Source organism: Mus caroli, chromosome 5 (assembly GCF_900094665.2).
Source record: "Mus caroli chromosome 5, CAROLI_EIJ_v1.1, whole genome shotgun sequence".
Classification (NCBI taxonomy): domain Eukaryota; kingdom Metazoa; phylum Chordata; class Mammalia; order Rodentia; family Muridae; genus Mus; species Mus caroli.
The window spans coordinates 22,063,964-22,089,970 of NC_034574.1; the positions used below are offsets into that span (position 1 = coordinate 22,063,964).

Consider the following 26,007-nt stretch of genomic DNA (forward strand, 5'->3'; position numbering starts at 1 on the left):
AAAGAGAAAGAGAGAGAGAGAGAGAGAGAGAGAGAGAGAGAGAGAGAGAGAGAGAGAAGCCTGGGAGATGGCTCAGTGGGAAAAAGGTGCTGCCAAGCCTGACAGTCTGAGTTTGATCCCCAGCACTTACATGGTTGAAGGGTTGAAGGAAACAACAGATCCCCACAACATGTCCTCTGACCTCTGCTGGTATATTGTAGCACACGTATGTCCCCCAAACTAACTAAGTAAATAAATATAATGAAACTTGACAAAGATAAGTCTAAGGTACAGTGCAATGTGTGCCCATGGCTACATCTCCTAGTCGCCAGCACCTGTGACTTTCGATGCCTTTATCTCAGGCTGAGTCCCTTATCAGTATCTTTGTGAAATGTGTGAGTGTCAATCCCAGCAGTGTTTCCACTCTTCTCTGAATGCACATGCATCCCAAGAAGCTCTTTCAGAAGGACAGGAACAGGATCACATCTGGCAGAAGTACTGTGACCCCTGCTGTCTGTCACTGGAGCCTCACACATATGTGATGTCCTTACTCATTCTCCAAGCATCATCTACAGATTGATGTAGGGATCCCAGCTATAGATGATTGCAACTCTTATGTGTCTCTCAGTGTGCTGCAGCTTCTCCTTACCTTGAAAGCAGGTTTTTCTGATTAGGCCAATCCCATGGAATTTCCCTCCATGGGTCTGACTGACAACTTCCATCAATTGACAGACAAATTAGCACTGACTGCTTATACACTACTAGGAACAAGAAGGCTGAAAAGATGACCACCAATTTTTCCATTATAAATGTTTTGTTTGTTTGTTTGTTTGTTTGTTAGGCATGGTGACATATACCTTTAATCTCTACACATAGGAGACTGAGTCAGTGGGATTGTCTAAAGTCTATCTAAGGAGAAATTGTCTGTCAAAAATAATAGATTAAATTTAAATTAATACATTAGTTAACCAATAAGGTTGGCCTTTTTGTGACATAATATTTGGTATTAAACAAATATCCTGTCAACTTTTCACCAAACAAGGCTACTGGTTTGGATGAGCAGTATCTGTAAAAGGCTTGTGTGTTGTAGATGTGATCAATCCCTGGCTGGGACATCTAGCCTTTGAGAGGTGATCAGATCACAAGGCCTTGAACTGATAAATTAGTGCTTTGCTAGTAAAAGAATAGGTTATTTCCATGAGAAACCTAGCTGACAAAAGCAGGTCCTGGGGGAAGTGCCCTAAAAAGTTATTCCCTAGCTCTGGGCTCTTTTTGTTCTCTGCTTCCTATGACCATGGTATTCTGCCTGTCCTTAGGCCCAAAGCAGTGGACACAGTCAATAGGACCTCTAAAATTATGAACCAAAGTAACTCTTTGTTCCTTTAAGTTGTTTCTCCCACATATTGCCATGGCACCTTTGCTCCCACATGCCACCTTTGCAACCCAGAAGGTCCTTACCTGAACTGAGAACTTCAATAGGAACCATGTGAGCGCCCGTCTCGCCAGCAAGAAAGACACCACAATAGGATCCTTCTGCACACGTTTATTGGGAGAGCATTGACTGTGTAGGCGAAAGACCCCGAGCCCTGGGCCTCTCACTCTTATATACTATCAGTTCCCATCCACTCACAGCAGGCCACATCACATCACCAGGTACGCAGCTTCAGCTAATCAGGGCAGCAGGGGCATATCTCCACCAAAATGGCTTCGCCAGTAACCTGGTACACCTGCGCAGCTCTCACGATGTTTGTGGTTTATATGAGGAAGTCAGGTGCAAGTCATACGACTTAGCTGCAGTCCCTGGTGCCTTTGGGACTGCCGCCACACCCGCTCCCCACAGAACCACAGAACGTGGAATTTCTGAATTGACCATTGCTTTATGTTATTGAATTTACAATTCACTGGAACAAGGGGCCTATTACCCAGAAACCGGTGAGTTCATGTGCATGAGCTGCCAAAGAGCAAGCCAGGTCCTTGTGACAAACGGGAATAGGAGCTTTCAGAGTAGGTCCCTGTACCATAGCAAATCAGCCATGGGGAGGCTTGGCAGCCATGGGGAGACTTGGCAGCCATGAGGAGGCTTGGACTCTCCAAACTCTTTTATCAGTATGATAGTGGAGACTGGGTTTTCTTTTCTTTTCTTTGTATACTTTAACCAGTTTTAACATTCTTTTGACATTCAGTTTGTCCTAATCAGGCACAGCCATGTTCAGACATGCATTGTTTGTATGCACACACCTGGACACTTGTGGCTCATAATCAGATGGCTCTGCTTGTCTCTGGGCAGTTATGCACAGGCAACTAGATTCAGAATGGCCTCCCTATTGGTGGCTGAGACCTCTCTGCTTCATGACTCAGGTCTGTTCATCTCCATGATCAGAGAGCCCAATTCTGGGCACCTACAACTGGGTACAGCCTCAGCTGCCTTCTACTCTTACTGCTAATAGCCCACTGGCCAATCAAGCTCATGTGTTTGGTCCAGGGAAGTTAGTGTAGGACTCAGCAAAGAGGCCAGTGTTTCAGCTTGACAGAGTCTTAACATGCTCCATTCATCACATGTCACTGTGAATTTGTTGTCTGACCAGTAAGATGCCCAGATCTGCACTCTCCTATGTCTCTCAAATACAAGCACACACATTATTTTCAGGATCTGCTGATCCTCTATAGGAAGAGTATATCAAGGGCTATCATAAATCTGGTCCATTTCCATAGACAAAATTAGCCACTAGATACAGTAGAAACAGACAACGATCCCTGTCAGAATCCCTTTTTGCAAATTTACCATGATAGGGTTTTTGCTTCTGCAATAATTGCATGATTTTAAATATGTATCTCTTTTCTTTCATGGGGGAAATAATCTCAGTTCCTAATGACACTAATAGAATTACTTATTGACTTGGAGCCACACTAGAGTGTGACTTGTGATTAGCAGGGGACTTGACTGCAGCAGTGGATGTAGCTGGTCTTTAACTGTCAAGTTTCTTTAAGTAAGAGCATGTGGCTGAGGCATGGTGTATATAAAAAAGGCCGCAGAGGAGCCAGCACATCTTCAACACTTTCTGGGTGAGCAGTATCCCTAGATTGTTTTGTTTTCTCTGCATCATTGTCTTAGTCCTAACTTTCCTGAGTATATTCACATAGAAACAAGTCACTGATCTGCCTCAAGCAGATGCAGGGGACACCTTCCACATTTGCTCACTGCTTCTCTGAAGTGCAGGAAGACTGTGTATCTTTAATTGCAAATAAAACAATATACTTGAGCCGGGCGATGGTTACGCACGCCTTTAATCCCAGCACTTGGGAGGCAGAGACAGGTGGATTTCTGAGTTCGAGGCCAGCCTGGTCTACAAAGTGAGTTCCAGGACAGCCAGGGCTATAAAGAGAAACCCTGTCTCAAAAAACCCAAACCAACCAACCAACCAAACAAACACCAATATACTTATCATCCTAGGTCATTAAAAATAATATGAATTTCCAAACACACAACTGCCTTGACATTCTTTTGATATTTGGCTTCTTAAAAGTTGTGGTGTCATGGTTAGAACCCAGAGTCTTGCAGGTTATCAGGTGTGTCTCTGCCACCACAGCTTTGGGTTCCTGTGTTTAATGTATTGATTCCAATGTATTGGTTCTTTCTAGAACTCCTTTTATGCTGTCAACCATATTCTCATTTAAGATGCCATGTGATGTTTGAGATCATTCTAATTTCTTTCCTGTGATGTGATAAAACACTGATCAAAAGCAATTTAGCAGAAGAAAAGGTTTATTTCAGCTCACTGGTCACAATCCATCACTGAAGGAATTCAGGGCAGGAACTCAAATCAGAAACCATGCAGGGACATGACTTACAAGAACTCTTACTTAGCCAGTTTTCTCATATAGACTAGGACCACCTGACTAGGGAATGGTACCGCCCACAATGGGATGGGCCTCCTACATCAATTAACAATCAAGACAATTCCCCTCAAGCATACCACAGGCCAAAAGATCCAGGCAAATCCTTCTTCAACTGATACTCCCTTCCCAGGTGACTGTACACTATGTCAGGTAGACAGTTAAAGCTAACCAGGGCAGTGTTACTTATCTCTTTTGTTCACAAGCTCCATGTTCATGGTCTATAGGTAGAAGCAGATCATTGATGAGAGACATCTGCTCCCCACCTCTGAGGACAGCCTTTGGTTTGTTCTTTGATGGCCATGATCTGAGAAGAGGGTCTTTCGAGATTAAAGGTGAATTCACAATTGTGATGTAAACACAAACATTCTCTGAGGATGATCTATATCCACTTACCATAATGTCTAAAAAAAAAAAAAATCTATGTGGAAGAGCTTCCTGAAAGAATAGAAGTGTCTATTCCTGATTTAGGAAGGAGTCTGTGTTGGGAGTCGACCGCTATCAATTTACAGTGACTTGTTCTATGCTTTTTGTCACATAGGCTCTGTTGAACCAAATCATGTGATATGAAACTTTTAGTAACCACAAAGAGGTTATTAAGAGTCAATTTTTTCCCTTTGTTCTCATGTCTGGTCCAGAAACTCCTAGGGGAGATCTGTTAATGGAGGTTTGCTGAAGGAAAGCTGCTCTTCAAAGAGGTTCCTCTGGATTCCCTTCTAACATCATTCTGTCATAGCAGTTATATACTCTCCCATTCCACCATCCTTATCCTTGTCATTAATGAATCATCTCTCCGGGTTTTAAAGAGAAGCCTCTCCTTTCCTTTAAGGTTCCACTATGCTTAATTCTCTGTACATTGTATTACTTCTGTCTAATGTTTTTCCTTGCACCTCAAGGCCCAATCATGATCCCCAGACCCTTACATCTAATAAATTGTGTCTTCTGGAAGAAAAAAGAAGTGTCTACTCTCGAAACATCAGACATGGAGCCCACCAGCCACACAAGCCATCATGCACTAGAAAGTCTTACGGGAGTGATTCAGTTTCAAATGTGTCTATACTTTGAATATTGGCAGGGGCATATTGCAGCTATGGCTCAGTAACACAGTTCTAGATTATTAATGTGACTCAGTTAGAACATTGCTTTTGGTTTATACTTTCCTTTCACTTAATTTTCTGACATTTATTTAATGGGATGGGGCCACGGCATGTGTGTGGCAATCAGAGGACAACTGGGTCACTTCTTGTCTTTCACCATGTGGATTTCAGGGGTAAAACTTGCGACATCACACTTGACAATGCACACTGTTCCCTCTGAGCCATCTCCCAGCTCTATACTTCCTCTCAGAAGTGCAGTCCCCAATGCCAACTGTCTAAGCACTGATGACTTGACATTGGAAGCCAGAACAGAAACAGTGCTTAGTTTTCTATAGTTGGGTCTGTCCATCGAGATTGAACTAGGCACTATGGCTGCCTCCACATTCACAGCCCTGAATACCACCATGTCTGCCTCCACACTCACATCCCCAAACTCTGCCTTAGGAGCAAAGAATTCAACATGCAAGACTGTGGCCAGTGGTCACTGGAGAAATACTGAAAAAACACCATGACTGAAGCTTTCAATGGACTTGGATAAACTCCAAAATGTGAGTCACCTCAAAAGCCCCGAGAGATGGACTAGTAGGATGAGGCCACATGGAGCCACATCCAGTTCAGCTGCATTTAAAAGGTTACAGAACTGTAAAACCAATTTTGAGTTTTTCCCTGTCTTTACTATTAGAAATTTAAATTCTAAGTAAGTTCATAGCCAGATGTCCACAAATTAATATTCTACAAAATAACATTACTATTTTATTTATTTTTTATGATTTCACACATGTATATAACCTGACTTACACATGTTTATAATCTGTGTATCATAGTCACATCCCATAATCCTCTCTTGTCTTCCTCCCACTCTTACTGACCATTCTGTTTACCAACTACTACCCTCTTACTTGAATGTCTATGTGCGAAGCTCATGTAGATAGCATGCTGCTTGAGTTGTTTTGACATCTTACACAGGCTAGACTCATTGGGGAAGAGGGACTATAAATCAAGAGGTTGCCTCCATCAAGTTGGCCTGTAGGCAAGTCTGTGGGCCATCTTCTTGATTAATTATTGATGTGGAAGGACTCAGCTCACTGGGCACTGCCCTCTACGGGCAGGATCCCCATTCCTCCCTGGCCTCTGCTTCAATTCTCCACTCCAGCTTCCTGCCTTCACAACCCTTGCTAATGGAGTGTGCAGGAAAGTTGTAAGATAATATAAACCCTTTCCTTCATAAGATAGATTTGCTCATGGTGTTAAATCATAGCACCAACAATCAAACTAATGTGGTTGTCCTAACTGTGATGATGTCATAAGAGAATGGCCATGTTATATCCAGAAGACTGTCTCATAGCCTTGCCCATCCTCCAGCTCTTACATTGTTTCTGCACCCTCTCCGAAGTAGTGTTTCCTGAGCCTTAGAGAGGGTGATAGAGATGTCACACTTAGAGTTGAGTACACAACAGTCACTGATTTTCTGCACTGACCATTGCCCACTGCAAAGAATGCCTCTCTGGTCAAGGCTGAGAGCTCTGGTTATAAGTATTTAGAAGACACCTTGATGTGATCATTTAGCAGAATGCCTGTAGGAGGTTCCTTGCCTAGACCTGCAAATTATACAGATTATTTCCTAAACACTAGTCCTGTTGTTGCTGTGCACTGAACTACCCCACCTAGAAGCAAACAACATATACTGTGTCATTTTACCCTTTGACACTGTATGAGAGGCATCTATGAAACTGGAAGACTCACCCTGTTAAACAGAAAAACAACCTCAGTATCTTCCCTTAAAATGTTTACAAAAATGCAAACCTGGAGAGAGGAGGTAGGCACCAAATCTATCCCCTGTCCAGGAGCTATTGCAAATTGACAGCTTGATGAGAGGGAGGGTTCAGATTTTTGTAAAGATGTGACCCCTGGTAGGTTGATGGCATTTCAGGGGATAGTCCCACACCCATGAGTGTGTGGACAGCACAGATCAGATTTGAAGGGGTTAAAAGAAAAATATATAATATTTTTGAGTATGGAATGGGAAGTAGGTCTGGGAGGAGCTGGGTGAAAGGAGAGGTGAATATGGTCAAAGTAGTCTATGAATTCTCAAAAATTTATAACACTATTAAAAATGAAAGCTTCTCAGTAGTGTCAAATATTCTGTTAGTGTTTCCATTTCTGTTTGTCAGGAAAATATCAGTATTTACTGAAGAAACCATGCCAACTCCTCTGCTGCTTCTCAGATTCCTATTTGTATCTGTGTGCTGTTCTTAAAATGCCCCTTGGTACTGTGTGTGTCCTATGACTTCGATAACTGGGTCCACTAACCAGGTTGTCTGATGCCTCTGAGTTTGGAGGTCCTGCTTTCATAGATCACATTGAATTATCCTGTGATAGTCATCCTTGGTGGCACATCACAGTGATCAGACTTTCCCTTCGGTCATTTGCAGTCATCACTGACACATTAGGGTGTGTTCTTTATCCATCAGCTTCTTCCCTTCAATAAGCCTGCTTCAACTACTTATTTTAGCTACTTAGAACATGGTGGTTTGTGTAGAACAAAAGAGATGTAGTCTTTGGCTAGTCATTCCTTCAGTCTCTGCTCCACAATTTGTCTCTGTACTCCTTCCACAAGTATTTTGTTCCCCATTCTAAGAAGGAGCGAAGTATCCACACTTTGGTCTTCCTTCTTCTTGAGTTTCATGTGGTTTGTGAATTGTATCTTGGGTATTCCGAGCTTCTGGGCTAATATCCACTTATCAGTGAGTGCATATTGCGTGTTTTTGTCTTTGTGATTGGGTTACCTCACTCAGGATGATATCCTCCAGATACATCCATTTGCCTAAGAATTTTATGAATTCATTGTTTTTAATAGCTGAGTAGTATTCCATTGTGTAAATGTATCACATTTTCTGTATCCATTCCTCTGTTGAGGGACATCTGGGTTCTTCCCAGTTTCTGGCTATTATCAATAAGGCTGCTATGAACATAGTGGAGCATGTGTCTTTATTACAAGTTGGAGCATCTTCTGGGTATATGCCCAGGAGTGGTATTGCTGGGTCCTCGGGTAGTACTATGTCCAATCTTTTGAGGAACTGCCAAACTGATTTCCAGAGTGGTTATACCAGCCTGCAATTCCACCAGCAATGGAGGAGTCATTTGTAGAAAGAATCCAGATGCATTGGTTGGAAAGACATCCCTAAGACTATAATGTGAGAGCTGGGTGTGGTCAATCAATATTATTACCATTTATTGGTCTTTACTGTCACAGGATATGAGTACCATATACTGTTATCAAAACCTACATAAATACAAGTAAGTGGCAACTAGGAAATAAATTATGTAACCAATCTGCTTTTACTAACAGTTCTTCAAATTAGTAGAAAATGGTTGATAGAAGTATTAATTCCTTTTATTGTATACAGTTTTCATTACATAAATTAGAATCTGTTGCAATATACAGAGTCCTTGTGGATTTAAACCAAACATGTTTACACAATTTAAATCTGAGAATTAAAAAAAAAGTTACGAAATCTTCAGTTGCGCTGGGTGTGGTGGCACATGCCTTTAATCCCAGCACTCNNGAGGCAGAGGCAGGCGGATTTCTGAGTTCGAGGCCAGCCTGGTCTACAAAGTGAGTTCCAGGACAGCCAGGGCTATACAGAGAAACCCTGTCTCAAAAAAAACAAAACAAAACAAAACAAAACAAAAAAAACTTCAGTTGCAGAAGATGCTATAGCATCATTTAAAGTTTTATCATCTGATGCGTTTTTAGTTTTGAAAACTTTATTTTAATTAACAAATTATTATTTATATTCATGTGATAGATGTGATCTCTTGCTGTATGTTTAAATTGTACTTTAGATACTAAATTTGATCTTTGGCAGTTTTATATGTAAATGTTTGCTCTCACCCCTCTCACTCTTGACTCCCCACCCCCGACACACACACATACTTTCTTTCCTACAGGTTCCTTTCCCATATGTATGTCCTCTTGTTTTGTTGTGTGATGCTTGACTTTCACCAGGACTGACTGTATGGCCACCATTTTGAAGCCTGGTGAGCTCACCATTTGTTCCACACCTGAAGTCAATGCCTGTCCAGTCCCCAGAACCCATCATTTGCAAATAGTGCAACCTTTCTCTGATCTGTGATTGACAGGCCCAGTGCTAGCAACTACAGCTGCTTGGCTTTTTGTTTGCAATGGATGGCTGTCAGCCTTGAAGATAGCATTTTGCATCTCTTTGCCCTATCTCCCAGCTCTTGCATTCTTTCTAGTTTCTCTTTTAAAAATGCTCTGTGATCATTAGAGGGAGTCATATAAATGTTATGCTTAGGAATGAACATTAAATCATCATTTATTCTAAGCATCTTGAAGCCATGAATTTCTATATCCATCACAGTTCTCTGCAAAAGAAAGCTTCTTTGGTTAAGGCCAAGAGGATGATTTTACCTATGTTAGAAACTATGAGCCTATACATGCACACACATGCACATGCATGCTAGTGGACACTATGGATCCAAATTACAGTGCAGGAATTCCAGGAGGCCAGGGCAGGCCATCAGTTCCCCTGGATCTGGAGTTACAGGTGGTTGTGAGTCACCAACCTGGGTGCTGGGAACCAATCTCCAGTCTTCCATAAAGGCTATGCATGCTTTTAACCACAAAGCCATCTCTCCATCCCTCTAGACATAAATATTTAATTTGCTACCATGTGGATTTAGGTAAACCATGAGTTTTAGGTGAAGCAAGTAACAAGTAAAGTCAGGTGGCAGAGTCTGTTCTGAAGAAATGACTGAAATGTAATTTTTGGAAGATGCAAAAAAAAAATTATTTGTTATAGCTGTTGAGTATTTTCGCCTGTCAGTTCGACGAAGTAAAATGAGGACTCAGCCCCTCTTTCTAAGACTCCCATGTCATCACTTTAGTTCATCTAATTCCCTGAACACTGGAGAATTCTATTGTACACAGAATACTGAGAGTAAGGATACCCTTTAAGTGCAGAGAGCTGGACTTTTGGCACAGGACAATAACTAGCAGTTGGTATTTCCCTGGCTTTTGGTCAGACTCTCTCAGACTCTTGTCCTTGGGACCCCTGTGAGGATGCCTTTTCAGGTTTATTTCCTTGTCACTGTGGTATCAAATGCATGTCCCTGTGTGACATAATCTGCCTGTTCCTATGTGACTTCACATTTCTTTCTCTGTGTGACATCATCTCCTTTCCCATGGTATCAAATGTACTTCCCTGTGTGACATCACCTCCATGTCCCTGTGTGACTTCACATTTCTTTCTCTGTATGACATCGTATCTATGTCCTTTTGTGACTTCATATTTCTCTCTTTGTGTGACAACATCTCCCTTTCCCATGGCATCAAATGTACTTTCCTGTGTGACATCACCTCCTTGTCTATGGCATCAAATGCAATTCCTTGTGTAACACCATTCCTTGTCCTGTGTTATATCACCTCCCAGTTCCCATGTAGCATTCCTTCACATTATAATTATAGGGATAAAAACTCTGGGAACATCTCATGAAGAGGCACAAAAAGTATAATCTGGAAACCCACTACATTCATCCCTGTTTTATAGAGGGCAGGAACTGGGTCAGTAGGAGAAGCCAGTGTAGTGGGCAGGAGCCAGGGTAGTGGGCAGGAACCAGGGTCAGTAGGCAGGACCTATGGCAGAGGGCAGGAACCTGGGCAGAAAGCAGGATCCAGGGCAGTAGGCAGGAGCTGGGGCAGTAGGCAGGAGCTGGGGCAGTAGGCAGGAGCCAATGTTGAAAATCCATGTTGTCTAGGACATGACCAAAATGTTTCTGAATAACAAAGACCTGAAGAAAGACTACCCCAAGCAGGAAAGAATAGGAGTCAAGCTTGACTCAAAATGAAGCAGAGTTTGGAACCAAGAAAGGAAGCTGTGCTAAAAAATTGAGACAAGCATGTATTCAGTGAACAGAAACTCTGGCAGGGAAATCTGAGGTCTAGATAGGAAAATAGAAGTGATAAGCAAAATGGAGGTTTCTAAATGGAAAAAGATAAATTACTGGGCTGAGAAGTTGAACTGGTTGCATTGATCCATGAATGACTATGGCAAAGGACTGAGATGACCTTGATGGCAGTCCAAGAGAAGTTATCCCAGGCAAACAGAGAGGAGGGTGTATTAAGGATGGAGAAGGAGATAGCTAGGCAGGAATCTGGATCCCCCATCATCCACATAGTTACTGGGTAGGCACAGGGACCACCTATACTTCGAAAGACAGGACCAATGGGTAAGCCAGCCAGGTAGATGTGCTACATCAGTAAAGTCAAGATTTAATAGAGAGATCTTGCTTCACTGAATAAATGTAGAGGGTGATAGAGCAAGACTCCCTATTTGTACACATGTGTATGGGCATCTGCACATACATGCACATCCCCCACAAATATGCATACCATACACACATACAGACACAAAGATAGAAAGACAGGGTGGTCAGAGAGAGAGAATGTGAATCAGAAACTGGGAGGTGATATCAAGCGCCCTAGTATTTATACAATTGGAAAACAAGAAGTAAAGGAGATGAATGAAGTTAGTTAAAATGGATAGTCAGCAAACATAGTTCAGGTCTGTCTCAGAAGAGACACAATGACCAAGGCAACTTACAAAAGACAGCATTTAATTGGAACCTTATAGTTTCAGAGGGTGAATCCATGACCATAATGAAGAGAAGCCTGGGAACAGGCAAGCAGGCATGGCACTGGAGCAGTAACTGAAAGCTTACATCCTGATCAGCAAGTTAGAGAAAAAGAGCAAACTAGGCCTGGCATTAGCTTTTGAAACCTCTTAGTCCACCCCACAAACACACCTCCTCCAGCAAAGCCACACCTCCTAATCCTTCCCAAACAGTTCCACCAACTATGGGCCAAATAGAGGCTTGAGACCACTCTCAAGGGCAGACAAAAGATGCACATTTTTAAGACTTGGCATACAGAAACCACCAGACAAAGTCTTCCAGAGGCCCACTCTAGAGTTCATATTTAGTGTGTTGAAACCAACACAAAAGAAGATGACACTGGGAGCCAGGAAATGGTCAATCCAATGCTGCCTTCCTGTTAGAAGCATGTCAGCCGGAAGTGAGTGGAACAAATCTTCAAAATGATTAAAGAAAAGAAAAGAAAAGAAAAGAAAAGAAAAGAAAAGAAAAGAAAAGAAAAGAAAAGAAAAGAAAGAAACTATAAAATTATCAACCTGGAAATCTGTATTTTAAAACGTCTCTTAAAATACAGGGGAAGCTAGGTGTGGTGGTGCACGCCTTTAATCCCAGCATTCAGGAGGCAGAGGCAGGCAGATTTCTGAGTTCGAGGCCAGCCTGGTCTACAAAAGTGAATTCCAGGACAGCCAGGTCTATACAGAGAAACCATGTCTTGAAAAACAAACAAGCAAACAAACAAATAAAAAACAAAACAAAACAGGGGAAAAGGAGATGTTTCCAGAAAAGATAAACAAGCTTGCTACAAGTGAACCCATATAACCAGAGTGTAAGAAACTCTTCAAACACAAAAAAAATGGTGCTCAATTACTAGCAACAGGCAGTATCAGGAATTAGAAAGGATGAATGTAGAATAAGATAACTTCATCTTTATGACATTTCACCTTAACATATTGCAATAGGCAAACAGAACCTTGTCTTGTGGAATGTGTGAAGTATGTTGGTACCATGTGCATGACAGCTGCAATAAAATGGGAATAGATGGGCCCCAGAGGCTCAAGAGAGTTCTGCATTTCCTAAGAAGTAGAGTTTGCCAGCAGTGAAGAGTTGAAGACCTACAATGTATTACAATCACTAGGGTAGCCACAGCCCAACGAGAGTAATAAAATGGAGCTAAAATTGGTAAACAGAGACACATGTGAGTTTGCTGCCAAGTCACTTGCTGGTACTTTTGCTGCTGGTTTTCCAGGGCCCTGCTACTCCAAATATCACTGCTCATACCAATGTTTTATTACTTCCTGTAAGATTTTAAGTGTGTGTGTGGGAACACAATAGTGTTTTCACTATAGCTTCCTTGAGTCACGTTTTGAAATATGGGTGTGGTGTCCTCAGCTTTGTGCATTTTTATGTAGCATTGTCTTGGCATGTTGAGGTTCTTTGTGGTTCTGTAGGTATTTATGATTTTTTAAAATATCTGTATAAAAACAACATTGAAATTTGCATAGAGATTGTGTTACATCTGTAGATTAATTTGAGTCATATAGAATGAATAATTATACAGTACACCATGTTAAAATTTGTGAGATTGGGGCCTAGAGAGGTGACTCAGTGATTCAGAGTGCTTGCTGCTCTCTCAGGAGGATTAGAGTTTCTATCCCAGCAACCACCACAGAGATAGCTCACCACATACCTGTAACTCAAGCTCCAAGGGATCTGTTGCCCTCTTCTGTCCTGTGCTGGGGCACCTGCACATACATGTTCACATACATGTACACAGAAACATGCATAAGTAAAGTAAATCTGTTTTAATTTTAAGACCTAGGAGCTAGAGAATGCCTTGGAAGTTAAGCGCATGCATATGTTGCTCTTCCAGATCTGAGCTCAGTTTCAGGACTCACATTGGACCACTCACAACTTCCTACAACTGCAGGTGAAGGGAACCCACTACACTCTTCTAGCCTCCATTAGCATAGGCATATGCATTCACAGAGACACCCAACCATACATGTAACACACAGCCATAAACAATAAAAAGTATGTGAGATGCATCTGTTGCCACCCATAGAAGCAAATTGGTTAACTTTGATAGCATCTTTTGTAAGAGTGTAAAATATTACACCAAAGACCCAGTGCTCACCGTTAAAAACCTAGAAAAAGAAGACCATGTTAAGGGTAAAGTAAACAAAACAAAAAGAGATAAAGAAAGTAGCTGAACTTCATCAAGTAGACTTCATCAAGTCAAGTACTGAGATGGAAATGATGTTGTCAAAATGTTAGTGTTTGCAAAAATCAATAAAACCAATGAATGTCTACAGTCTAGAGGACAAGAAGCTCATAAACTGCCCTTTCCAGAAAACATTTTATCCTATGAAGTCATAAACTATCAACCTCCTAAAAAGATAAACACATGGTATTAGGAGCAACGTTTGTACTGCTAGAATCAAGGCAAGGGACCCCAAATATCAGGATCCAATGCTTACAATAGTAGAAGCAAAGAATCCACTGGCCTGCCTGTCCTCCTTTCCAAAGCAGGAGTCTATTATTTGCTTTAAAGTACCTCCCTGCCATGCATAGAAATTGGGTGCTCCTATCACTGAAGACTTAGGGTCACAGAGGACAGGAGCGAGGAGCACACAGGTAGTCATTGTGCGATCAGACTCCCAGGGTCCCATCCGGCCCATCCTTGTCCACTTTCCACCAGCCCAAAGCATAGAAAGATACAAGCTTCACCCATTTCCTTGGTTCTCCCTTCAAGTGTCTCATTCCAGTGAAACTCTTTTTTAAATTAATTTGTCCACTTTTTTTCTTGCTCAACTGTCTTTTGCTATGAATGGGAAAATAAATGTCTTCCCTCCTACACTCTTTTTAAAATGCTACATACTCAATGGACAGCTTTCTTGAGTGACTCACATTATCAAAACAGACGAGAATAAGTAGAAAAATGTAAATGGCTCTGTATCAATTGAAGAACTTAAGTTGGGGAATCTCAAACCTTCTACCAAGAAAACCTGAGGCCCAGAGATGTCATTAAAAATACACAAATCTGAGCTACATTTGTTTATAAAGGAGAGCTGGTCCAAATAGTTCCCAACTCATGTGATGAAGTCAATGAAGCCAAGCTCTAGACAAGAGAAACCAAACTAGTTATCATCCTCCATGATGCCAGATGCAAAAGTCAGAGTCAAGCATCATAAGATTAAACCAAGACTCTGGGAAGCAGCACATTATACCACTGGAGGTGGTCCTGTGAGTGCATCTAAAAACACAGCTCACTGGATTGACAAAAACTCCCATGATGACTACAGTGTTGGAGGAAAAGCATTATGTAATAGTCAACAACCTTGAAACATGAAACCTTGCAACAATAAAGCAATAAAGATCACAGACTCAGACTCTTAAATTCAATAGTGAAGTACCACCGCTACTTAACATCAAGAATAAAGCAAATGTGCCTCTTCAAGTCTCTGGCACTGACCCTGATAGTCTGATGATGCTCGCCAGGCCTGAACAGAACTGTGTCTGCCCTGTGTTAACTGACCTGGTTTTGGAAATGAAAACCCTCTTAAGGAATCTATTTTTTAAATGAACTATAAATAAAACTTACATTGAGGAGAGCTGCAATAATGAAAATTAATTTTATATTAATCAATAGAAATTAGCAGTTGCTGGCGAGGATGTGGAGAAAGTGGAACACTCCTCCATTGTTGGTGGGATTGCAAGCTTGTACAACCACTCTGGAAATCAGTCTGGCGGTTCCTCAGAAAATTGGACATAGTACTACCGGAGGATCCAGCAATACCTCTCCTGGGCATATATCCAGAAGATGTCCCAACCGGTAAAAAGGACACATGCTCCACTATGTTCATAGCAGCCCTATTTATAATAGCCAGAAGCTGGAAAGAACCCAGATGTCCCTCAACAGAGGAATGGATACAGAAATTATGGTACATTTACACAATGGAGTACTACTCAGCTATTAAAAAGAATGAATTTATGAAATTCCTAGCCAAATGGATGGATCTGGAGGGCATCATCTTGAGTGAAGTAACACAATCACAAAAGATCTCACACAATATGTATTCATTGATAAGTGGATATTAGCCCAAAACTTAGGATACCCAAGATATAAGATACAATTTGATAAACGCATGAAACTCAAGAAGAATGAAGACCAAAGTGTGGACATTGTGCACCTTCTTAGAATTGGGAACAAAACACCCAGGGAAGGAGTTACAGAGACAAAGTTCGTAGCTGTGATGAAAGGATGGACCATTTAGAGACTGCTGTATCCAGGGATCCGTCCCATAATCAGCTTCTAAACGCTGGCACCATTGCATACACTAGTAAGATCTTGCTGAAAGGACCCAAATATAGCTGTCTCTTGTGAGACGATGCCGGGGCCTAGCAAACACAGGAGTGGATGTTCACAGTCAGCTATTGGATGTATCACAGGGCTCCCAATGGAGAAGCTAGAGAAAGTACCCAAGGAGCTAAAGGGATCTGCAACCCTATTGTTGGAACAACATGATGTACTAACCAGAACCCTGGAGCTCTTGTCTCTAGCTGCATATGTATCGAAAGATGGCCTAGTCGGCCATCAATGGAAAGAGAGGCCCATTGGACTTGCAAACTTTATATGCCCCAATATAGGGGAATGCCAGGGCCAAAAGAATGGGAATGGGTGGGTAGGGAAGTGGGGGGCGCTATGGGGGACTTTTGGGATAGTATTGGAAATGTAATTGAGGAAAATATGTAATAAAAATATTAAAAAAAAAAAAAAAAGAAATTCCCAAATAATAGCTAAGTGATTATTATAGTACCATAAAAATGCTAGAGAGTTTGGGGCTGATGTATTATGTGATGATCAAAATCCATCTCCTGAAAATGACTTTAGTGTCAATATGACCCTAAGAAGACAGAAATACATTGTCTGTGGACCAGAAGAACAAATGGTACTAGTTAGTTCTTGTCAACCTGACACCAGCTGGAGTCAGTTCAGAAGAGCAAACCACAGTTGAAGGATTCCCTCCCGAAGACTGGGCTGTTGCAGCATGTATACGGCGTTGTCTTGACTAATTGTTAATATGGAAGAGCCTAGTTACCAAAGGAAAAACCAGCCCTGGGAGGTGGTCCTCCTGGGTGGCATAAGAAGCAAGTCATGGGAAGCAAGCCAGTAAGCAGTGCTCCTCCATAGCCTCTGCATTGGCTCCTGCCTCCAGGTTCCTACCTTGGGTTCTTTCTCTGACCTCCCTTCCTGGTGGATTATAAGCTCTAAGATGCAATGAATCCTTTCCTCCCCAAGGTATCCTTGGTAATGGAGATCATCATAGCAACAGAAAAGTTACTAGGCACAAATATCCCCTTCTTTCCTAGTGCCATGACATCTTTGACATATATTAGTGTAAAACATTTGATGTGTCTACATGTAATCTAGAATCCACAGATGAGAAAAATCGCAGGGCATGGCCTTTCTGAATCTCACTCATCAGCCAACATAACGATCTGCTGTTGCACCCCTGGTCAAAATACATGACATAGAGTTGAAGGAACTTGCCTTTTTTAAACACCCATCATTAAATATATTTAGAAGTGGTAAAGTGAAAGAAAAAGGACCAGACCTGCTGTGACAGCAGTGGCTCTGAGGCGAGCTGTGCACCCATTGCAGCAGTGGCCTGGCCCACACTTTCCCTGGCTTGGCTTATTCCAAATTTTTCAGAAAAGCAAGGGTATATACAGGACAACACAAGTGGGGAAAAGCAAGACAAAAACTTTACACAACTTGACCCAAGACTTGCTGGAAATCTACAGAAACCATCACGAGGTGACACTGACAGAGGGGCAGACACAGGTGATGGAATGGAAAGCCATGAGCTAAAGCCTACAGGTAAAGGCCAGCTAGCATGACATACAAAACAGGGAGTACTGAAACCCTGTCTCAACCAAGGGCAAAGGTGAGGTTCCATATACAATATATTTTGATCTTAGTTGCCCCAACTCTCCTTTTGTGGCCTTCACTCCTCCTCCTCCTCCTCCTTCTCCTCCTCTCTGCTTTCCAGATTATTCACCTTCTCTTGGATTTTTTTTTGTCTGTTTCTTTAGACTTGATTTTTCTTTTTGTTGTTGTTGTTTAAACTTATCAGACAGGTTTATTGAGCAGGTATGGAGTTAGCTTCCCTATAGAGACGGTAGTTCTTAGAACAGAGCCTTTGCCAGCAAGGACAGGGTCTAAAACCACTGTCAGGGGCACTCACCTGCGTCATGAGGCACTGTTGTATCCTCCCAGGTGAACACAGATTTGACTGACAGACACACCCATTTGAGAGCCCAGTGATTAAGAGTGTGTGCTGCCCTTGCAGAGGACCTGAGTTCAGTTCCCGTCTCCCACATTACATAGCTTACAACTACCTGGAACTCCATCTTCAGAGGATCTAGCCCCTCTTCTGACTTCTGGAGGTCCCCACACAGTTGCAAACATACATATAAAAGGAATCATTTTTTTAAAAAATTCACTCAGTGTGAAAGGTAGAAAATGGGTAGGGATAGGTCTGTGTCAGATTAAGTGGCAAGCCCTTTCTGCAGACTTCATGTAGAACTGATATGCAGCCTTCTAAGTACTTTCTAACAGAAAACTAACTCCACAGTGGGCCACCCACCCACAGGTCCACCCTTCAGACACTGTATTCCCTACAGGCACACATTTGTGTACACTTGTATACTATTTAGTATGTGATTTGTTATTAGGGGGTTGGTGGGTGTACATGTGGGTACAATGTACATAGGTGTGGAGAGCAGAGGTCCCAGGATGCTGTTCATCCTGTTATTTGAGACAGGGCCTCTCACTACACTGGAGCTCATTGAATAGGCTGCCTAGCAGTGAGCCCCAGAGAGCTACCTGTCTTTGCCTCCCAAGTGCTGGGATTAGATACATGTACTTCCATTCCCAACGTTTTTAAGTGGGTGCTGGGATCAAACTCAAAGCAAGCATTTTACCTACTGAGCTATCACCCCCAATTATCAATTTTCTAAGGAAATAATTGGAAATTAGAGAGACCGGAGTCACTGACAGTCAATGATAGATTCAAAAAATGCCCATAGCAGAAAACTGAGAAACCCTTCCTGAGTTCCACCAGAAGCTTGGAGGCAAGAGGACAGCTGACGTTAAGGTTGAGGACACAGGTCATTTCAGATCCACAAGACCGTTGATCCCTTTGCTACCAACTCTCCAGTTGTAGCAGACTCTGTCTGCTTGGTGTGTCTACTCTATATATCCTACCCAAGAAAGTCCCGCATATCCTCAAACTCTGCCCACATGTGCTTTGCTGCCTGAACAGAGAAGAGGTGACTCGGGGATGAGCATCCCTGGAGCCACACTGCTGGAGCGGGAAGTAGACACTGCATGTAAAGGGCCCCTCTCAAGATAACTATACAATTCACCACAATTCACTTCACACACATCTATCAAACACCGAAACAGGTTTCTGGATGACTCGTGTCTTTTTTTTTTCTTTTTCCCTCTTTTAGATAAGGAATTCATCTACAGAGAACGGAAAGGGAATGTCATACTGCGGAATGTTGAAACAAATAATTCCACGGTGTTAATAGAAGGCAAAAAAATTGTAAGTACTCTGTCTAATGACCAGGATAATTTCAGAGTAATTTTTTTCCCTCCTGCAAGTCAATAAAGCAGAAAATGACTTTAGGTTTCAAGTTTCGGTAGAGCCAAGGAAAAGCATTAACTTGTAATACCACTGGCTGAGTAACTAAAGATAATGGGAAATTGAAAGCCCACTAATTTAATAAGTTGAAAGCCTGCTTTCTTTGGGGATCCTAAAAATCCTTTCACAGGTGTTGGAAGCAAGTGTTGCATATCAAGTATAATTGAAAGATAAAGACCAAAGACCAAAGACACATTTACAGGACAATCACAATAAAACCCGCAGGGTAATGCTTCAAGAGAACTTGCTCAATCTTATTTAAGAAAATTAAATCTCTGCCTGCTCAGTTTCGTGATGGAGAACAATGGGTACAGTAGGGGTTTTATGATTTAAAATAAGTGCTAAGCCTATCTGAAAATATTGCGTTTTCAACCAGGAAGACCTGTTTTGGATTTGTGTGTGAAGATATGAAAAGCTGACAGAGGTTCACGGCCAGAATTGACTTTGATTGTTTGTTTACAACGGGCTCATGTTTGGTCTTATGGGAAGTGCCTCCATGAGCCTGAAGGTTGATGATTTTCTGGTCTGCTTCCCTTGGGGAATACAAGGAGAAAGTAAAGGTAAACACATGAATAGGGAGAACTGGAAAATGGTGGAACTTCCGGGTCAGATGCTGATAAAGCAGCTGAATGAGAGTCAGATCTGAGGAAGGATCACAGGCTGCTGGAAGGTAGGCAAGAGGAACTGTAGAAAAGGCCAGCCAGCCCTGCCACTGGCAGATGAGCCTCTAGGTGTTCCATCCACAAATCAGTGGTGTCCAAGTCCAGGAGCTCTTCCCAGCAAAAGAAAGGAAGACTTCTTAACTGACCACCCTTCCTGGAAAAGCCAAGTATACTCTTAGCTCCTAGGGACAGTCAACTGTTTCATTCTCTGTTGAGTTTCCTTCTACTGTAAGGATACTATATCTTTAACATAGATGCAGCCTACCTTTTATACAGCCTGGCCCTTTGAAGGTAACACTCCCAGTGAATATTGGGCTTGGATCAAATCATATTCCGAATAAAGGACTAGGAGAGAGAGAAATGTGCTCATCCTATTGCACTAAAATGTCATTTTGGGTAGAATTATTAAGAATTCATCTGACTCAGCCTACTTCAAATATTAAAGCTACAGAATTGCTTTAAAGTGTTCTTCAGGAGGAGAAACACATTTCCTGCTGCTGAAGATGTTGACATTTCTAGCTTGGGGTGTGGTTTAGTACAAGCAGAGAGTATACATCCAGTTGTGCATTCAGAAGATACACTTAAGGTGATGGACAGATGGTTAAGATCACTGGCTATTCTTCCAAAGAATCTAGGTTCCTAGCACCCACAAGGTGGTTCTCAGCTGTCTATAACTCTAGTCCCAGGGGATCCATTGCCCTCTTTTGGCAACTACATGCATGAGGTATACCTGGTATATAAACATATATGCAAACAAAACACCTATACTCATAAAACAATAAATCTTTAAGATCAGCAGTTTTAACAGGCCATATTTAACTGTGCCTATCTTAGCAAACTAGTGAGATAATTTCAGAATCCATCATAGGTACAGAAATACATCTCATACATTAACTGGCTCATTCAATTACCAATCTTTATTGTACTAAAGTATCATAAATGCACTAATTTACACTTATTGGACACTGAATACATACAATCTGATCCATGGATATTTTTTCACTCAGTGCCACATTTAAATGCTACCAGAAACAGGATTTTTAAAAGACACTGAGTAAATGTCACTTTGTGGCCTGTACTGTAATTCAGATGCAGAATCTGGCTTAATGTCTTCACACATGCTTACTTTTTCAACTGTTCCTTTATTTCCAAGTTGAAAATAATACTGTAAGTATTATTTCTCCTGCCATCCTGGAACACATGGGGGCTCTTGTGAGACCCAAGAATAAGATGCCTGCACGTGGGTACCTCCCTAAGGAGAGGCAGGGTGAGACCAAGGGAGCAGGAAGCGTGGAGCATAGCACATTCTGTGCTTCTCTGTCACTCTTCTCATCTTTTCATCGCTGTGACTAAAACCCTGGCAAGGAGCAACTTCTGGGAGGGGAAGCTTATGTAAGTTGATGGTCTGAGGAGGCCACAGTCAGTCCTGACATCAGAAGGCCCCATGGAGGCTGGATCCCAGGGCAGCTGCTCAGTCACAGCTCAGTGGATACGGAAGCTAATTAGGAAGTCTGTTCAGGTCCAATCTCAGAGAATCATCCCCACCTCCCAAGAGGTTCCACAATCCTCCCAAACAGCTCCACTAATCCTGTAGGAATAGCCCAACCTGTAACCCCCTCTGTTAACCAATAGGTGGTTCATTCCTAACTGAATTCCAGAGACCTTGAGGTTGTTTAAATTACTAAAGGCAGCCTGAAGCCTCTATAAGGCCAATGGCGATTTTATGTTTGGTCTGGAAGACAAATGGAGAAACCGAAAACAAACTGGAAATTCTGTGGTCAGCAGAATTTTAAAATATATCCTGAAATCTCACTAACCAAATTCTTTTTCCTCATCCAATTAAAAACAGATCAGTTATAGCTTTGATTCTAGCCTCTTTCTTAGCTTGAGGTGATTGGATGGGAGGACATGTGACTCTGTAAGAAGGAGCCAAGTCAGTGTCTTTGTGACTGATAAGAACTTTGGCTGCAGCCAGGCATCGGTGGTGTATGCCTTTAATCCCAGCACTCGGAGGCAGAGGCAGATCTAGAGGGAGTAAGTACCAGGACAGCCAGAGCTACACAGAGAAGCCCTGTCTTAGAGGGGAGAGGGGCTCACTTGGGTTGAGTGCTGGCCTCATGCAGGGTGTCATACCTTACTCTTCCCACACAGCATCATTAATGGAAGAAGTTAACAGGATCATTATTGGTACTTGTCATGTTTGCTGTAACAAAATACTTAGCACCTGCAGCTTAAGAAGGAAGACATTTATTTTGGCCCCTGATTTGAAGGGATACTCTGTTGGTCACAGCCTTAAGTCTCAAGTGAAACTTGGAATTTTAAGCAGTGTCGACACTGTTAAAGACTTATTTCTGAAGTCAGGTTGAATGTATTCTGTATTTCAAGGTGGCCATAGGTCTATAGAGGCAAAGCTTGAAGGTAATAGCCTAAAAGTGATATACATGGCTGTCAAGCTGACAAGAGACAGACTTGTGATGACTAACTAGTGTCAGGTTGACACTATGTAAGATCACCATGGAAACCAACTTCTGGGCGTGTCTGGGCATGATTGACAAGATTAAGCTAGTTAAGGTGTGAAGGCACTGTGTGGAATACAGAGGAGGAGAGCGGAACACAGGTATTTACCACTCTGCTCCTTCCCTGTGGACCCAGCGTGATACATTGCCTTGTGCTCTTGCAGCCATTGGTTCATGACTTTTTAATTTGTATGTATTTATTTTATGGGTGTGGGTATCTGCATGTATGCCTGTATGCATGCACGATGCCTGAGGAGGCACCAGAAAAAAAAAAAAAAAAAAAAAAAAAAACACTGGATCACCTGGGACTGAACTTACAGATAGTTGTAAGCTGCTATGTTGGGCTGTGATCTAAATCTAGGTCCTCTGGATGAGCAGCTGGCTCTTAATTGCCGAGCGGTCTCTCCAGCCTTTAGTCCATTATTTCTAATGTAGCCTCCATCATGCTGTCAGCTGTAAGTCCTGCTCTAGCCAGAAGCTGTGTCTTATAAATGAGTATTAAAGGATGACAGAACAGAGGTGATCAGTTTTCTGGAAACATCTGTATGAATAAGAGATATGGAGGACCCATTCGGCATCAGGATTATGACCGTGAGCTTTGGATCTGCCTTCCCACTGGAACAGGGCTTGAGGACTCCAGGACCCCTACTATTTGTAATGTCTGTCCAAGTACTGACTCTCAGGAGCCAGGAACATTGTGGTGCTATATTAGAGATCACATATACCATGCTTCAAAATGTGAGTCACGTACAGATAGATGTTCATCTAGCCTGGAGAGTTTAGGCAGTGTTCAGGGTGCAGGTAAAAGGAATGGGAGTATTTAAACAGGAAGATACAGAAGACAGCCAAGGCCACAGGAGCATGGTATTAACACTGTGCTGAACTGGGCCACCCAAGTGTCCAGGCAGCATCAATAGGTAGCCGACACTGGGTATTCAGGCAGCAATAGTAGATGGCAGAATCTTCTTCCTAATAGGGTATGGGCTGCTGCTGTACAGAGGAAGGCAAGGAGGAGTCCCTTGCTAGTCAGATAAAAATCAAACCCAAAGAAACTTTCACATGAGTTGCATTTGATGTCTCAAGAATTCTGGAGCATCTTATTTTGCTCTTATTCTACTTTTGCTGTTCTAAGAAGAGTTGTCTGTCAATAAAGAAAGTCTTTGGCGTATTATACACCTTTTGCCCTGAGCAGTGGGCCACTGTAAGAAAATCGCCTGCTTCTGCTGAGCTTTGACATAGGCCTACCAGCCACCCCATACTTGGGAAGTCTAACACGTTTTTTCTCTGCTGAGCAGCAGACTGGATTTCCTCACCTGCCTTGTCTCCCTTCTGTGGCTCTCCCTTATTTTCTCATGGAAGTGTGCTTCAAGTGGCCATATTATAAATTACTGACTTTAGTAGGCTTTGCAGGCCCTAAAATCCTAAGGAAACCTAGCACCACCTCTACAATTCCAGAATACAACAAAACTTCTCAAATGGAGAGGTCTGTGGCCTACACTTGATATTTAACTCTCTTCAGCTAAATTATTATTGGCTTAGAAATTGGAATTCTAACTCTTCTCAGATAAAGAATCAGAGAATAGCCATGAACAGAACCCCAGCTTCATCCTTATACACCATCCTGGTGGTTCTGCAGGGCTGTCTCAGGAGAGTTGGCCGAGGTGGCATGTTCTTAGATTTTAGGAATGAAAATGAGAAGTGGCAGGTTCAAGAGGAGGCACTGAGAGTCGTTAGGGGAGAATTAACAGTGTGTACAGTGCTGTGGGGTTCTGAAGACAGAGAGGAGGAGGAGAGAGAGAAGGAGAGAAACAGAGAACCTTCTACTAGAAGAGATAGCAAGAGTTCCTGCTTTTGAAGCGTCCTGAGGGCAGGGGTGTTCTTACCATGAAGCTGTAGCATAGTCAGGTGAACTCTGACTCCCAGGTAGTAGGAGAAACAAGGGCTTGTGTGGCAGTGGCAGGGTCCCAGCAGATGTTGAGTCCACTTCTGGGAATAGGTTGGAGGGCAGCAAGGCCTCAGGCATGCAGCTATGTCCACGAGGCTACAGCATCTGTCGTCTGACTTCTGCCATGTGCACACTGCCCCTTTTTTTCGTGAGACTAGTGCAAGGCTTGTGCATCATTTAAGTTGCACCAGACAGTTAGGAGGAAGCCTGGAAACACAAATGTACATTTGGAGCTGCTCTGGGGAAGTTTTCACTAGTAAACAGCGTGAAGGTTCAGTGACTTACATTAACACAGATACCTAGAACTCAGGCATCACTGAGGTGAGTGCAGGGCAACAGTGAATTAAGATGTAGTCCTTAAAGCAACAGCTCCAGAGGCACTAGGGCAATATGAAAAGGATTCATGATGCTCTATAAACTCCATAGAAGAGTACAGCAGGATGCTCACACATCAGTGAGTAGGGGAGGATGCATCACTGTATCAAAGGGCCAGGAATTAAGTGTGAACCATACAACAGCTCATCTTGCTTGCTGGCAGAACTCTGTATTGTTTCCTAAGGCAATTTACACAGATGCTGTCTCATGGTGTTTATTCAATAATTTTAGTCTGGTTCATAAAATTTGAACCTCATGTTCCAAAGAGATGAGATATTGCTGCCCTCCTACGATGAATATGAAGAGCTGTATGTGTGCCTGGATGTTCTTGGAAGGGAAGGCTGGCTGTCAAGAAGGCATCTGTGCCACGGTTCTGCCACTATGCTTTACTCCCCTGCTAACTTAACTTGAGCTATTTATTTTAGTGGCCATAATAACATTTAAATAAAAAAAACATTTTGTTTCTCTTAACTTACATTGCCTTACATCACTATTAGACATCAAGTTTTGATATTATCTTGATCTCTGCAAATTAAGTAGTCCTTACTTTTCACAAGAAGGGCATAATTAGGCAACTGCTTGGAGACCAGAGCAGTCACAGCACGCGGAGGAACTGCAAAATTCCTGGGAATCAGAACATGAGGTCCCCTCTCTTTCTGTTTCCTTCCTCCAGTGAGCCGCTGGAGTAATTGCCACTTGCTGCACTTTAATTAATTTCTACCCAGGGCTTCATGCACTGCTGTTCACACTGCCCAGCTAGGTGACAAGTTTGGGAAAACTGAATCCTTGCCCTTAGCCTCTTACCCATTTGTTCCTGAGTCCAGGGTTCAGCTACCTGGGAACAATGGAGATTCTGTTGGGCATCATCACTGATGAATGGGGAAATGGCTCCACCTCAGGTCATGCACCCTGATTAGCTTCAGCTGCTCCTACCCACAGCTCTCCGTGCCCTTGGCCTACATGTGATGAGCATGTGGTAACATCGACAGACCAGTGCAGCCTTCAGGGAATCTCTGATCTGAGGCTCAGTTTGGTTTAGCATGGGAGTAAACCCTAGAAGGGAAAATGACCTGTCTTTGTTATCATATGGAAACTGTCAGCTTGTGCTGTCCCTCAAATATTTTGCTTGGCTAAGGACTGATTTATTTCAGC

General features: G+C 42.4%; 1 protein-coding gene across 5 annotated transcripts in view; it reads left to right on the plus strand.

Moving 5' to 3' along the window:
* Dpp6 (dipeptidyl peptidase like 6) overlaps window positions 1–26,007 on the plus strand; it is a 927,623-nt gene that overhangs the window by 590,446 nt on the left and 311,170 nt on the right. For all 5 annotated transcript variants that reach the window (XM_021163977.1, XM_021163979.1, XM_021163976.1 and 2 more), the window contains exon 4: window positions 19,164–19,258. In XM_021163977.1, coding sequence (XP_021019636.1) covers window positions 19,164–19,258 — 95 coding nt within the window. The remainder of the gene's footprint in view (window positions 1–19,163; window positions 19,259–26,007) is intronic.